Source organism: Cavia porcellus, unplaced genomic scaffold, assembly GCF_034190915.1.
Source record: "Cavia porcellus strain 051 isolate PalLab524CR breed Dunkin Hartley unplaced genomic scaffold, mCavPor4.1 scaffold_12, whole genome shotgun sequence".
Taxonomy (NCBI): domain Eukaryota; kingdom Metazoa; phylum Chordata; class Mammalia; order Rodentia; family Caviidae; genus Cavia; species Cavia porcellus.
Window position 1 is genome coordinate 26353667 of NW_026947495.1, and position 16876 is coordinate 26370542.

General features: G+C 40.8%; 1 protein-coding gene across 1 annotated transcript in view; it reads left to right on the forward strand.

The window, feature by feature from the left end:
* Positions 1-11442: 11442 nt before the first annotated feature.
* The window catches only part of Ubxn4 (UBX domain protein 4), a 54185-nt gene continuing 48751 nt past the window's right edge, over positions 11443-16876 (forward strand). Inside the window, exon 1 of the mRNA XM_063259011.1 lies at positions 11443-11696. Coding sequence (XP_063115081.1) covers positions 11615-11696 — 82 coding nt within the window. The 5' untranslated portion in view covers positions 11443-11614. The remainder of the gene's footprint in view (positions 11697-16876) is intronic.

Sequence of the window (16876 nt, forward strand, 5' to 3'; positions counted from 1 at the left end):
TTACCCTGATACCAAAACCAGAGCAGGACCCAGCTAAGAAAGACATCTACAGATGAACTTCACTAATGAACATTGATGCAAAAATCCTCAATAAAATACGGGCAAATAGACTGCAGCAAATCATCAAGGAGATTGTATACCACGATCAAGTGGAATCATCCCAGGGATGCAGGGATGGTTCAACATACGTAAATCTATAAATGTAATACACTGTATTAACAGAGTAAAGGACAAAAATTATATCATCATATCAATAGATGCAGAAAAAGCTCTTGACAAAGTCCTGCACCTATTTCATGATAAAAATCCTACAAAAAATTGGTTGGATGGTCTTTTCTCAATCTGATAAAAGCCATCTAGGGGGCTAGGGATTTAGCTCAGTTGGCATAAGCACCTGCCTTGCAAGCAGGCAGTTGTGAGTTTGATCCCTGGTACCAATAAAAAAAAAAGCCATCTATGACAAACCAGCAGCTAACATTATCATCATAAATGGACAAAAACTGAAAGCTTTCACTGTGAAGTCAGGAGCAAGATAAGGAAGCCCACTGTCTCCACTCTTATTCAACATAGTTCTGGAAACTTATACTGGAACAATGACAAAAGAAAGAAAGAAAAGGAGTAAAGATAGGAAAGGAAGAAGTTAAACTATCATTATTTGCAGATGACATGATACTCTTCTGACTCCAAAACTCCATCAAAAGACTTCTGGATTTCAGTAACATACTTGGTTACAAAATCAACACTCAAATCAATAGCATTCCTGTCCATGAATAACAAACTCAAAGAGAGAGAAATCAGAGAAACAATATCTTTTACAATAGCATCCCTCCAAAAATGAAAACCTAGGAATCAATCTAATGAAGGGTGTAAAAGACCTCTACAATGAAAATGATAGTACTCTGAAAAAGGAGATTGAAGAGGAAATTAGAAAATGGAGAAATATCCCCTGCTCTTGGGTAGGAAGAATCAATATAATGAAAATGGCCATACTTCCAAAACTGTTATTTAGACCCAGTGCAATCCCAATCAAAGTTCCAATAGCATATCTCAAGAATTAGAGAAAATGATCCTAAAATTCATCTGGAAACAGAAGAAACCTAGAATAGCAAAGGCAACAAAGACAAGACAGGGTATATCACAATTCCTGACTTGAAACTATACTGTAAAGCTACTGTTATAAAAACAGCATGGTACTGGGGGAAAAAACAGATCCAAAGGTCAATGGAATAGGTTAGAAGATGCAGAAACAACTGTAGACACACTAAGCTACCTTATCTTTGACAAAGGTGCCAAACACATTCACTGGAAGAAAGAGTTAATAACTGGTGCTGGAAAATCTGGCTGTACACATGCTGATGATTAAAACTGGACCCATGTCTTTCAACTAAGCTAAAATTAGAATGGATCAAAGATCTTAATATTAAAACAGAAATATTAAATGTGCTGGAAGACAGACTAGATAAAACTCTTGAAGACTAAAAAGTTTTTGCTCAACAAAAGAAACCACCAACAGTGGGAAGAATCAACCCATGATGTGGGAGAAAATATTTGCCAGCTGTTCCTCAGACAAAGGATTATTATCGAGGCCATATAAAAGAACTCAAAAAAATCAGTTCTCTCAGATTTAAAGACTCAGTCCAAAAATGGGCATCTGAGATGAGTACACACTTCTCAGATGAGGAAATACAAACAGCAAATATTTGAAACAATGTTCAATATCACTGATCATTTGAGAGCTGTAAATTAAAACAACACTGAGATTCCACCTAACCCTAGAAAGAATGGCTACTACCAAGAAATCAAGATTTGTGGACTTCAGCGGAAGAGAACCAGGCTTCACCAGGTGATCCCCGCCTGGAAATCAGCACCATGTGTCCTGCTGCCAGAGTGGGGACAGCCAGACCCAAGCTGCTCTCTCTGTGAGTCAGTGCCATTTGCAGACTGTGGAGGGAGAGAGCCAGGCGTCACCAGGGGGTGATCCCCACCTGGAAACCATATTATTTTCATTCTTTTATTGGGTTGGGTTTTATTCTCTTTTGTTTTGTGTGTGTATGTTAAATCTGATGGAATGAACAGCTATTTGAAAGATAGCAAGACATGCTATGGTAGCCATTTTGGATTTACTATTGGCTTGTTTTGAAGCCCTTATTGCATTCATTGTTTGTTTTTATTGTTTCTATTCTGTTCAATTTTCACTATATCTGAAGTTATCTGCAGCCATTTTGAAGACAATAAAAGGCATTATGGTAACTACTGTTGATTTTGTAAGGTTTTGAATTCCTATATCAGTTATACTGGTTTATTTTGATAGGTTTTATTCTGTTTTATTTTGATTTTATCCTCTTTAAAATAAAAAAAATAAAAAATAAAGTCCCTCCCTAAAGGTGGAAAAAAAAATCAAGCAATAACAAATGCCAGAGGGTCTGTGGGGAAAAGAAACCAGTCTCCACTGTTGGTGGTAATGAGGACTGGTGCAACCACTGGAAATCAGAGTGGAGACTCCTTAAAAAACCAGGACTAGGGCTGGAGTTTAGCGTAAGTGCCTGTTTGGCAAACATGAGGTATTGAGTTCAATCCTTGGTACCAAAAAACCCCCCCAAAAACAGAAAAGAAAAAACCAGGACTAGAGGTCCCATTCAAACCAGCTATTCCCCTAGTGGATATCTTCCCAAACAAATTAAAAACATCATACCACAGTGATATATGGCCACCCATATTTACAGCAGCACAGTTTGTAATAGCCAGACCTTGGAAACACCCTAAATGCCCATTAACTGAAGAATGGATAAAAAAAGATGTGGTACTTTTTGGTATTGAGAAACTTAAAGTTTCATTGGGGTATTCACAAGTACATTCAGTGTTGTTCTGAAATAAAAGATTTTTTTTTTTGTCTTTTTCTTTTTTATTGGTACCGGGGATTGAACTTACGACTGTCTGCTTGCAAGGCAGGTGCTTATGCTGCTGAGCTAAATCCCCAGCCCCTGAAATAAAAGATTTGCAAATCATTTTCCTACATATGTCCACTGTAGTTTTTGCAGATACAACACTAGCTGTAGCAAAGGCTCTGTAAATCATATGATGAACTTTCATAGTAACTGTCCTAGTAAAAGGTTTTGTATTTTTAAGAAGTATTCAGGAGATCTCAGGGGCATTACTCTAGTGTGCCTTAATTATGATTTCCTAACTGATATTTCTGGCTTAGATAATATGGCTACACACTTAAGTCAACATGAAACTCACATTTGCCACCTTGTAACAGCGAAAGTTTCTGTTTGTATCCCAATTTCTGAACAGCTTTCTGAATGCAGAGGCAGCCCAGAGATTTTTTAAAAAGTCCAGGGTTCACCTGTAGAGGGTCCCCCTCCAGTGAACACAGCCGAGCTTGTCCTCTTTCCAAGAAATATGAATCCTTTGACTGTGGAACCCGCTTTCAATTGTGGCCTCAGTAAGTCTTATTTTGGGGAAACCCCTTCCTCCATGGCTGGCCTTCCATGAGGCCGCTGCTGATTCGGCCAGAGTGGCCCCAAGGCCCGCCACACTGAGCATACTGCCCTGGTGTCTGTGGCTCTTCATCTTAAGCTTATGGGCCAGATATGTCCAAGAAAAGCTCATCAGATCAATCGGCTGCCTCCCTTAGAGCTTCCTCTAGCATAGACGCATTCCAAGAAATATAAAGAGTGGTCGTTAGGAAATTGATGGCTACTTTCATAGCCTTGGAACAACAGGTCTCTATATTTGTGTTCCAAAATTAGTTTTTCATTGTTACTTAAAATATCTTACCCAATACCAACTATAGTTTTGTAGCAATATTCTCAGATTTTTTATTTTAAATATATTAATAACTTGGTTTTCTGTTTTCTAAATTTATTGATGTCTATATTTTTATTCTTGAAAACTTGTTTACTTTGTTTTATGAGTAACTCCAAGAGAACCTGCAGATTCTCTGCACATGAGCTGCCAGTTGGTGGTGTTTTAGTTTGGCTGTTGCGCAGACTTTTGGACCATTCTTACATCCTCTGTCCTGTTGAAGGATTACTGATGTTATATTATAATTTTGGCTGTTAAGTTTTAAAGACTTCTGCTTACAGATCTTAAAAACAAGTTTTAAATTAGCATATTTGTGTATCTATGTAATCTCTACTTAGGCAATATTGTAGTTCTTTTGGGTAAAGGTAACATGTTTAATTTATATGATAACCAGGGGCTGGAGATTTAGCTCAGCGGCATAAGCGCCTGCCTTTGTAAGGAGGCAGTCGTGAGTTTGAGCCCTGGTACCGATAAAAAGGAAAAAGACAAAAAAAAAAAAAAAAAAAAAAATATATATATATATATATATATATGGTAACCAACAGTGTGCATGTTTCTTTCCTACATATATTTCAATTTTGTCCTGTTTATATTAGTTATGTTAAATGTACATTTATTAAAGTTTTGATATTATTTTCTTTTAATCAAAAAGATGAGGTATTTTTATACAATGGAGTATTATTCGGCCATAAAGAAGAATAAACTGGAGACTTTTATAGGTAAATGGATGTGACTTGAGAACATACTCATTAATGAAATACATAAGACACACATGTTTAAACATTGTATTTAGTGTGACAAGCTGAAAGAAAAAAACGTGTATTTGTGTGTGTATATATATATATATATATATATAGTTAAGATAGTTACACTGCTGATTTCTCTGAGTTCACTGAAGAGAAAGATTTGTTCTGGTATTGTTTGGACAACTGAATGCAGATGTCTTGTGCTCTGGGTGAATGATTTGGGATGATAATGTGCAATATATGTATTATTGTTGTCCCAACTGGCGTGTTTTGAAATTTTGTTATAATTTCATTTTTCTTTTTCTCCTTTGTCTTTTTAATCCTTAAAATAGAGTTTTAAAAAATAAAAAGTTTAAAAGCAACACAAAAGAATTCAAAGACTACTATGACTGGTTGGATACAAGTAAAGGGAGAACTCCGGCTTTAGTTTCTGTAATAGAATAAGAGGGGTATGTTCTAATTGAATTTGACAGTATTAGACTTTGAAAATCAAGAATCTTTTTCATAATTTCTGAGTAGGAAGGATGTCCCTCCTGGGCAGTTTAACATTTTAAAATCCTATAGTGCAGGGCCTGGTGGGATATTCCTGTAATGTCACTTACTTGGTGTTGTAGTCGGGTTGTGAGGAGAACAATTAGAATCAGGAAAGCCCTCTCACTGTCAACAACATTATTCCCACTGGTTACCTATTCTCGAGGTGCTAATTCCTTGTCCAGCCTTATCCTTAGTAAGGGCCTTTCCTTCACATGAAAACAGAGTTACAGCCTGCAGATGAAAATTTCCTCAAACTGTTGACCTGAAACTTATGTCCCAAGATTATTTTTCTTTTTTCTTTCTGTTACACATGGAATATTGAGCTGGGCATGGTAGCACATGCCTGTAATCCCTGCACTTGGGAGGACTGTTGTAAATTCAAGACCAGTGTGGGCCACAAAGTGAGCTCAACGCCAGCCTGAACTCACAGCAAGACTCTCTAAGACCTGGGCTGGGGGAATATATGAATATCTTATCTTCCTGAGCTTACACTGTTTAGAACTGTGATGATCTCAAGAAGCTATATCTGACTTAGTTGCCTAACCAATGAGAAGAGTTTTTAATTCCCAAAACATGAAGGCTGAACAGTCAGTCCTAGTGTTGGTTCAGGAGTTCTGTGAAGTCATCATAGATGCGGAGTTCTTTCTTATCCACTCTGCCATCCTTAGAGCACAGGCAATATCTGTCCTCATAACCACAAGACAGCTGCAGTAGTGCTGGGTGTCATTTACACACAGCTGCATCATCGAAGAAAGATGGTACTTTTTCCAGCTGTTTCTTTTTATTATGCAAACTATTGCTAGAAATTCACCCCCTCCTTCTGACAAGGTCCTACTATCGGCAAAAGGGAACTAAAAAAGCAAGAACCCGGCAGTTTTGTCTTTTAGCGGGAAGCAGACTCACTTAGCAAGAAATAATGGCGGGCGCAGCAGAGGAATAACTGGTGGTGAGCGATTTTCCTGCATCGTTTTTCCCTCCCATCTGGACAGGGGCGTCTCTCTTTCCTGTTTATTTACTCTCTCCAAGACTAGCACCATCTGCTCTTATGTGTCTGTCCTTCCCTCCTTGAAAGGCCCATCCCAGCCTGGGTGTAGCTCAGTGGGGGAATGCTTCCTGATTCCCAGCACCCTCAGAAGTAAAAATAAAAAGGTCGTCTTCCCCAGTCCAAAGTCCTTTCTCCCTCCTTTCCTTCGCACTTCTGACTCCTCTTTTCTACAGTACCTTCCCTCACTCTCCAAAACCTCTCTGCCTTCCAGCTCCCACACAGAAAAACACATCCAAACTATTATTATTTGTAATTATTTCTATATTACAAAAGACAATGGGATTTTTTGGAGACAAATCTCCCTAGGTGGTTTGTGCTGGCCTTAAATTTGCAGTGATCCTCCTGTTCAGCCTCCCAGCCTCAGTGCTGGGATTCCTGGTGTGTGCCACTATGCTTGTTGACAGTGGAAATGTTTTAGACTCATTTTAACAGATCCTACATTACACACAGTTACTCCCCCCCCCCTTCTTTATGCCAAGCCTTCTTTTAAAATATTTTGAGATAAAGTCTTACAAATTACCCAGGATACCATCCTCCTGCCTCTCACCCTCCCAAGTGCTGGGATCATAGGTGTGTGCCATCATGCCGAATTCAGTGTCTCTTAAATTCCCTTGATATGCTAATAAACACCTAGCAACTGAACGCCTGCTGGCATGTGGGATGGTCCAGCTGACTGGGATGACATGACTGTCTCCTGTGCTGGTGATACTGCCCAGCGGGACAGTCACAGCACAGGGCCTTGCTGGAACCCTTTGCCATGGTTGCATGTGGCTTGAGCGTGGCCCCACAGGTGTTCATGTGCTGAGTTTGTGGCTGGTGGACTCAGAACCTTGAAGAGGTAGAGCCCGGGGGCAAGGTCATTGGATCCTGTGGCTGCTGCCCCTAGAAGGGATGAATGTGGTTCCTGAGAGACCCTGGTGAGTTCTCATAAGAGCAGGCTGTCATAAAAAGATCAAGACTGAGCAGCCATGGGATATACACCAGCCATCCCATCACTGTGGGAGGCTGGGCCGGAAGGATGGTGAGTTCAAACCCAGCCTGGGTAACTTACCCTGTGTCAAAAAGGACCTGCCCTTCCAACCTTGGTGATGTGAGACCCCCACTCCTCCCTCATGGTATAAGTGGTTTTCCTTTGTCGACTGCTCCTGGCATGGGGTACCATCATTCCAAGCCTGGTAGCAGCAGGACCAGTCAGGCTTGGTATAAAACCTCCAAACCATGAGCCCAAGCAAACTTTTTTTCCTTTCTTTTTGGCAGTACTTGGGATTCAACCCAGGGTCTTCACACTGAGCTCCATCCCCAGCCCTGTTTTGTTTTCAGACAAGGTCTAGCTAAATCACTAACTTACCCAGGCTGGCCTCAGATTTACAGTGATACTCTTGCCTCAGCCTCCTGTGTGGGCCTGGCCACAGGTTAACTTCTGTGCATAGGCGGTAAAATTAGGTAACTTTTCCATACAGATACCAATGGTTCCAGCACCACAGGCTTTGGACCATTAGTTCCTGCTGAATTATGTTAGCACTTCTGTCAAAAAACAGTGGAGATGGTGTAACCCCTGTGGAAATCAGTGTGGAGATTCCTCAAAAAAGTAGGATTGGAGGTCCCTTTTGACTCGCCTAATCCCCTTCTGGGTATCTTTCCAGAAGAATAAAAAACATTGTACTACAGTGATATATGTACACCAATGTTTAGAGCAGCACAATTCATAATTGCTAGATCTTAGAAACAACTCAAATTCCCATTGACTCAGGAATGGGTAAAAAAGATGTACTTTATTCAATGGAGTACTACTCAGTCATAAAGAAGGGTAAACTGGAGACTTTTCTAGGTGAATGGATGCAACTTGAGACCATACTCATATGTGAAATAAGACACACATGTAAATATTGTGTGTTGTCTCAATAGTGTGAGAAACTGAAACAACATTATGTATTGTACACATATAGGTATATAAAAAGGAATACTTACAATAGTTTACTCCTGATTTCTCTGAGGTCCCTGAACAAAAACATTTGCTCTGGTACTGTTTGGACAACTGAATGTAGATGTCTAACACAGTTGCTTTGTGTTCCTGTCTCAAAACTCTCTGTCCTTGGGCTTTTGGGGTAGCATACCTTCTATTTTCCTCCACTCTACCCCCAGCATTTCCTTCTGTGTCTCCTGGCCTGGTTAATATTTTACACAATGCTTTAAAGTTGGCAGCATGTCTTAAATGCAGAGACCCCTGCAGTGAGTCTCCAATCTTTCCAAAAGGTGTTTTTTTTTTTTTTGGTTTTGTTTTGTTTTGGTACTAGGGATCAAACTCACGGCCTCCTGCTTGCCAGGCAGGCGCTTATACCTCTGAGCTAAATCCCCAGCCCATAATGTTCTGAATTTTTTTTTTTTTTTTTTGCCTTTTTGAGAGAGTTCAGGCTGGCCTAGGATTTGCAGTCATCCTCCTAAAGATTCTCCTGCTTTGGCCGCTTTGGCCTCAATGATGGGATTATGGGCGTGTGCCACCACGCCCAGCATTTCCTGCCAGGTGTTACACCTGCGGCAGAAAGAAAAAGCAAGAGACAAAATGGGGATCTGGGATAACCAGAACTGTTTGCAAGGAACAAAAGGCCTTGAGGCAGCCACAACTTGGCTTTACTGATAGAGGACAGGATTACCAGAGAACTGAAGAGAACAAAGGTGGTTTTATGCTAAGAAGGATCTTGCTCTGGAGTGTCTTTTTGTTTGTTTGTTTGTTTGTTTTTTTACAGTACCAAGGATTGAACTCATGACCTTGCACTTGCCAGGCAGGCGCTTATACCACTGAGCTAAACCCCCAGCCCTCTGGAGTGTCTTTTAATATTAGTGATTTTAGTTTTAGTCTTAGTGGGTAGGGGGGGATGGCCCATCCCTAAAGAGATAATAGGAAATCTCAAAAGGGTGATACTGATAATCCCAAGCCTCTGTGGGTTTTATTATCATTATTAATATCAGGAATGAAATTCAGGACTTAGCACTTCCCAGGAGGCAGGTGATTGTACCACTGAGCTGTATCTCCAGACCAATCTAAAATGTATTTAAATAATAAAAAGACTTATCCATAACTCCTGTTTATAAATCCTAGACAGGTTTCTACAATTCTTAGAAAAACATCTGCAATTCTGAACATAACTTCCAAGGCCCTGCATGATCTGCTCTTTGCTTCTCTTTCCATCTCATTTGTACCACACTCCTCTATTTCAGTTCTTTAAGTATACTGTGGGGTTTTTTTTCTTTGTTGTGTTGAAAATTGAACTCAGGGCCTCACATGCTGAGCAGCACTGTGCCCCTGGGCTACACCCTGGCCGAGTGTACCAGGTTTGCACAAATCTACTTCCTTTGTCTGGAATGATCTCTTTCATCTACCTAGATTTCTCCCAACATATCATTCTTCATGAAGGCCTTTCTGGACCTCTAGACTGTGTTTGGTCTTATTATGACACACTTCCATAGCACCCAAGAGTACCCTTGTGTGGTCGTCATCATCACATCACTCATAGGCTCTAGCTCATTAGCCTGTGTAGTCACAAAGGCAGAGCACTTGTTTAACTGCCTTACCTCATTAGTACCAACTATCACAGCTAATTCACAACGAATTTTGACACTATGAATGGTTTTAGAATATTTAATTCTCACATTAGGAATAAAGACATCTGTAATGGAAGAGTTCCTATGTTGACTGAATTTTTAAACTACTTTTTCTTTTCGGTAGTGAGGGTTGAATGCAGGGCTTTAGCGCTAAGCTACACTTCCAGCCCTGTTTTGCTAAATTCCATGGGCTGGGCTTGTGCATATGATCCTCCTGCTTCAACCTTCCAGAGTGCTGGGATTGCAGGCATGTAGCACCATGCCCAATTTACTTACATTTATTTTTAACTGGTGCATAAGAAAACATAAAAATTGTACAAATTAATGGGGTGTCATGTAATGTTTCAATGCATATATATATTGTGTAATGCTTAAATTAAATCTATCCATCTCGTTTATCATTTCTTTCTGATGAAAAGCACTAAAAAAGTTCTAGCATTTTGTACTTTGAGTTTTAAGAAGTCCATTTAAAGTGATGTGAAACATCAATTCTAATTCTGAGGAATGATGTCCCATGTACACAGCAACTGCTTGTAATCAACATTGTTACAGTTTATAATAACACAGTATTGGGGGTGTAGTTGAAAAAAACTGAAAAAACTTACTGCATTTCATTAGATATTTTTAAATAGAACATTTGTAAGAAAGGTTTATTTTTGTATCGCCTTCTTATCCAGGAAAGATGGTCAAATGGCTGCAAGGCTGGATGGATATTTAACTGATACAGAACGTATAACGTAATCGCATATGAGACTTACAAGCCAAACGAACTGTGATAAACCAGTTATTAATGTAATTTCATGAACGTTAAATATGGTTCAATTTTCATTTTAGTGTCAATCATAAAGTATCATATCTTTTTTTTTTTTTTTTTTTTTTTTTGTCTTTTTCCTTTTTATTGGTACCAGGGATCGAACTCACGACTGCCTGCTTACAAGGCAGGCACTTATGCCGCTGAGCTAAATCCCCAGCCCAAAGTATCATATCTTGATAAACAGGGCATTCTCCTTAAAAACCACATGTGAGGGGCTGGGGATTTAGCTCAGCGGCCTAAGCACCTGCCTTGCAAGCAGGCAGTCCTGAGTTTGATCTCCACTACCGATAAAAATAAAAAAGACAAAAAAAAAAAAAAAAACCCCACATGTGAAATTATTACTCCTCTCTTTTGCATTACCATGGAGAAAGTAGCTGAAAAATAAATCATTCTCTGCTTTTGTGTTACTTTGGAATGCAACTGTGAGGATTTTGTTTTGTTTTTTGAGACAGGGTCTCACTATGTGGTTCAGGCTTGTCTCAGACTCAGAGATCCTCCTGCCTCAGTCTCCCGAGTACTCGGGCTTACAGGCGTACTCCACCACACTCGGCATGTGAGTTTTCAAAATGATTTCTAGTTATGCCCAGAAAACTACCTCCGTATAGTATGGCTCAGTACCACCCCCTTTTGTCGAGACTTGGAAACCACAGTTAACATTTCCACAGACAGGAAGCAATTGTGCCCAAGAAGACAACAATTCCCGACATGCCTCATTGCAGGAGACGCCGACAAGCCATAGCGGTTAGTCATCCTTCCCGCGGCCTGCTTCCACTTCCGGGGCTGCGGTCCTAGCGGGCGCGCGCACGCACCGATTTGTTAAGGAAACAAGGCCCCGAGGCGCAATAGTGGACGGAGGCGCGTTGGCGTCACGTGACGCGGGGCGCGTTTGGTGAAGCGCGCGCTTGCGCGCGTCCTAGACGGTCGCAGTCAGGCGCGCGCGGTTGTGAGCCGAGGGAGGCTGGGGCTGGGCCAGCGGTGGCAGCTGGACTAGACGAAGCGGGAAGGCGGGGCCGGCTCCGGGACCGCGGCGACTACACTTCGAGCGAGCAACAAGGCCTGAGGAGAGCGATGCTGTGGTTCCAGGGTGCCATTCCAGCCGCTATCGCGTCAGCGAAGAGGAGCGGCGCGGTGTTCGTGGTGTTCGTGGCAGGTGAAGGGGGCTCGGGCTCGGGCTCGGGCTCGGGAGACGGCCGGGACACGCCACGGGCCTACCTTCGCTCCCCTGCCGCAGGTGCCCAGGCTGCCCTCGCCTGGCCGCAGGCCCCATTTGCTTCCCGCACCGGGGATCCTATCGCCGTCTCCCCTGGGGTACAGGCCGACGCCAGCGCCCGGCGTCTTGAGCTTCGGGCGTCCTCGGCCTCTCTTCAGCCCTCCGCAGGGCCCCGCTTCACACCCCCCACCCCACCCCCGGTTTGCGGTACGGCGGGCTGAGCCGCCTAGCCAGGCGTCCTGGTGGGAGGCATTGTCAGCCGTGACCCCGCCAACACCTCCCCGAGTGGGGATGGGGGACCCGGCGAGCAGGCCCGCTCGGCCCCGCCGAGCCTCGCACTCGGCCGCCGGGGGAGCGGACCTCAGTTTGCTGCCCGCGCCCCTCCCCGCCTCGGATTCCCCTCTTTCTGATGCTTGGACGCCCGTTTAGTTCTTCCTGTGCAGGTAGGGATAGGAACGGGCCTTAGGCAAGCATTCGGGTTCGTAATTAGTTGTGGACTGTCAGGAAGAAAGCTGTGTCATCGGTAAGTAACAAAGAGAAACCACCTCGTGTTTTCGGTTGGTAAGTAAACTTTTGAGCTTTATAGAGGTTTTATTTACCTTGTGGTAGTGCTGGGTGCGTGTAAGGTGAAATAACTACTTTGTTTTAAGTTGGATTTTTAAATTTATACCATTAGTTTAAGAGAAATACACATTCAGGGCTGGGGTTTTAGCTCAGCGGCATAAGCCCCTGTCTTGCAAGCCCGCGGTCGTGAGTTCGATACCCGATTTAACTACACATTAAATTCCAGATTTTTCCCCTTCGTTATTTTCAGTCCTGAACTCAATATGTTTTTTGTTATGTTTTTGGTTTTTTGTCTTTTTGAGACAGGATCTCACTTTGTAGCCCAGGCTGGTCTGTAACTTGCAACTGTCCTCTTGCCTTAGCCTCCTGAGTGCAGGGATTTTGGTGGTGTGTGCCACTAAAAACAGTTTTTGAGGAAGTATACTAATTTATTTATCCTGTGTCGTTTTGAGTTATTTTCCCGCGTATTCACCTGTTTACTGAAGTCTTGCGGATTTATTGTAAACTATTTGCCTCTGTGATTTTGCTTATTGTCATTACATGGATCAGTGTTTGGAATAATTATTAATTTGAAGTGTATTCCTTCAACTACTTGTGTTTAGTAACTGTTTAATTCACTGGCAACTTCTAGTAGCTTTTTAACTATACACTGCAGTGAAAACAAATTGCTGAAATACGAATATTTGGCATTAAGTTTGAAAGTTTTAGTTATGTTAAATTTTTAGCTTACTGCTGTTAACTAGAAGAGCTTGAGTAGTTTAGATTGTGTTAGGCTGTGTGCGCTGTGGTTACACTTTACATAAATTACTGCTGTAATGAAGTAAGAATAGAATAAAAAGGAAATACAGTAAATGACATTACACTTACGAATTCAATATAGGTTACAAAAAGAATTTACATCTTAGTAAAATAATTTTAGTAGCTTTAGTAGCTTGTTTTTTGCTAAGGAAAAATATTGAACTGTTGTGGATTTTTTTTTTTTTTTTTGTCTTTTTCGGTACCGGGGATTGAACTCACGACTGCCTGCTTGCAAGGCAGGCAATTATGCCGCTGAGCTAAACCTCCAGCCCCGAGTTCTGGATATTTATGTAGCAATTTAAATTAGTATAGAAATAAGTTGAAACTATGGTGGTTTTTTTTGGTGGTACTGAGGATTGAGCCCAGGGCCTTTGCATTGAGCTACATCTCCAGGCCTTTTAAAATTTTTTTTTTTTTTTTTTTTTTTTTTTAATCCGTACCAGGGATTGAACTCATGACTGCCTGCTTGCAAGGCAGGCGCTTATGCCCGCTGAGCTAAATCCCCAGCCCCCAGCCTTTTAATTTTTTAAGACAAGTTCTTAAAGTTACACAGGATAGGCTTAAACTTGCAGTCCTATTCTCTTAACCTCCCAGAATGCTGGGATTACAGGTGTGTACTAACATGGCCATAGTGATTTTTTTTTTTTAAATAAACACAATTGATGGTGTCCAAACATTCCTCAAAGGCTCTCTGAAAATTTTTTATTATTAAGCTTTTTTATTAGTACATGTATATATGTAACACATAATGACTCTATTCATTGTGGAAAGTTAGTACATGTGTATAACTTTTTTTACTTCTCTCTCTTCTTCCTCTATCTGGATTTCCTTAACATTTGTAAAGCATATCTCCCTGGCTGGGCACGGTGTCTGTAATCCCAGCCCTGAGGAAGCTGAGGCAGGAAAATTGCCTGAGCTACAGTGAGTTCAAGGCCAGCTTGAACTGTATAGAAAAACTCTTGTCTCAAAAACCAAAAGGATTTATCTTCGTGTTTCCTACTTTTTTTTTTTTTTTTTTGTCTTTTTCATTTTTATGGGTACCAGGGATCGAACTGCTTTCAAGGCAGGTGCTTACGCCACTGAGCTAAATCCCCAGCCCCCGTGTTTCCTACTTGTTTTGCTCTTTAACAGTTTCTCATGTGTGAGAAACCATTGTGACATTTACGCTTGTGTGTCTGCTTTATTTCATTTAACATCATGGTATATGGTGCATCTGTTTTCCTACTATCAATTTAACTGCTTGGTCTTAATGACACAGTAGTACTCCATTGTGTATACATTCCACGTTTTCTTTGTTCATCTGTTGATGGACATAGAGCATACTTCTAAGATTTATCTATTATCAGTTGTACCGCTGTAAGCATGAGTAGTATGTATTGGTGTGATAGGATACCTTTATCTTTTTCAAGAAACTACCTAGAAGGAATAGCTGGATCAAATGGAAGTTTTATCTTTAGTGTTTCGAGGAATTGCCATATTGATTTCCACAGTAGTTGCATAGTTTTCATTTCCACCAAGTTTAAATGTTTGTTTTTTCCTGTAGTCGTATCAGCTTTGCCAGCTTTTGTTACTGTACAAATTCTTGAGGATAGCCTTTATTTCTGGAGTAGGGTGGAGTCTCAGTGTTGTTTTGTTTTCTTTTCTTAATAGTGTTTCCTTTGATGGTTCAGGCTGCCTTCAAATCATGCCAACCCTCCTGTCTCTGTCTCCCAAATGCTAGGATTGGAGGCATGCACCACTGTGCACCTTGGTGGTGTTTGATTTGCATTTTTCTAATGGTCAGAGTTGTTGAACATTTTTTCATGTAATTATTGGCCATTTGTGCTATGTACTTCTTCTGAGAAGTGTCTGTTTTTTTCACTTGTCCATTTTTTGATTGAGTCTTCTACTTTGGGGGTCTAATTGTCTTTTAAAAATTTTTTTGTTTCTGAGAATTGAACTCAGGACCTCATACTTGCCAGGCAGGCTTTGTGCTGTTGAGCTATATCCCTGGCTGGTCTAATTGTTTTTGTGTTCTTTATAGTCTAGACCAGTGATGGTAAACCTTTTTTTTTTTTTTTTTTGGTCTTTTTCCTTTTTATCGGTACTGGAGATTGAATTCACGACTGCCTGCTTGCAAGGCAGGCGCTTATGCCGCTGAGCTAAATCTCCAGCCCCTGATGGTAAACCTTTTAAAGCTTTCAATGATAGCAAACAACCCACTGCCACATATGAACCAAAGATTTACCACCACTGGCCTATATGTTAGTCCTCTGTCTTGGTTTAAATTTTGGCAAAATTTTTTTTCCCATTCTGTAGGTTGTTTACATTCTGATGGTTGTTCTCTTTGCTGTGCAGAAGCTATATAATTTATTATAACTCCATTTTTTTTGTTTGTTTTTTTTTTGTCTTTTTGAGACATTGTCTTGCTGTGTAGTTCAGGCTGGCCTTGGGCTCACTTTGTACCCTGGGCTGGTCTCAAACTTGCTGTAATCCTCCTGCCTCAGCCTCCTGAGTGCTGGAATTACAGAAGTGTACCACCAAACCTCGCCCCTATTTGTTAATTCTTAATGGGAATTTTTATGTGGGGTACCGGGGATTAAACTCAGGACATTGTGCTTGCCAGACAGGCGCTTGTGCCACTGAGCTAAATTCCCAGCCCTTCATTTGTTAATTCTTGATGTTATTTGGTCTTCAAGAATTTTACCTTTGTTTTCCAGGCAATTTTACCTGTGCATGTGTCTTCAAGAATTTTACCTTTGTTTTCCAGGAGATTAAATGTTGCTGTTTTAATATTTTAGTCTTTTGTCTATTTTGATTTTCTTTTAGTACATGGTGAGCAATATAAATCTTTTACACTTTTTTTTTTCTTTTTTCTTTTTTTTATCGGTACCGGGGATCAAACTCACGACCGCCTGCTTGCAAGGCAGGTGCTTATGCCGCTGAGCTAAATCCCCAGCCCCAAGCAATATAAATCTAAATTCAGTCTTGCCTGTGTATCCACACTCTTGAGATAATAACTTAAAATCAATGTGAAAAAAGAAATAGTTTTACTTACCAGCCAAATCATTTAAATATAGGATGACCAAAAATTGCAAGAATTGATTGGTTGAAATGACACCTGCCCCAGCAACAATCTGGATGTCAGTTTGTAAACAGCTGCTCAAGTGACTCTCAGGGTAAACTGTAAAGCGGGTAGTGCCATTTTGGGAATCCAGCCCACGTTCCTGGTAGTGGTATGCTAGTAATCTACCTATCATTAAGCTACATCTGCAACCCAGAGTGCTAGATTTGATTATTTCAAAATTCATTCAGAAAATAGCAGTGCAAATTATTGAAATAGGGGTTGGTGATTTAGCTCAGTGGCATAAGCCTGGCAAGCATGAAGTCATGAGTTTGATCCCTGTCACAAAAAAAAAAAAAAAAAAGTTGAAATAAAGTTACAGGTCTTGTACATTGGGGCTGTGGGTGTTTATATATTTTTCAGTTAACTTTTTATTGATGAGCAGGTATTACATGTGTTTGGAATATAAATAACTATGTCGGATGTTTGCAGGAAGACTTTTCATGCACTGACAAAGGAGTTTCCTTTGATCTGTTCGAAGATACTGGTAGCTTTTCTAGCCTTTTAATTGGTTAGTCCCCAAGACGAAACAGGTTTAATTTCACTAGGAATTATAGGCACTAGACTCATAAAATTACAACACTTACAGGTTCCCTAGAGCTTTGTTTATAGTTGAAGAACATATCCAGAAGTCAAAATTGTCTTAGATTTAAGA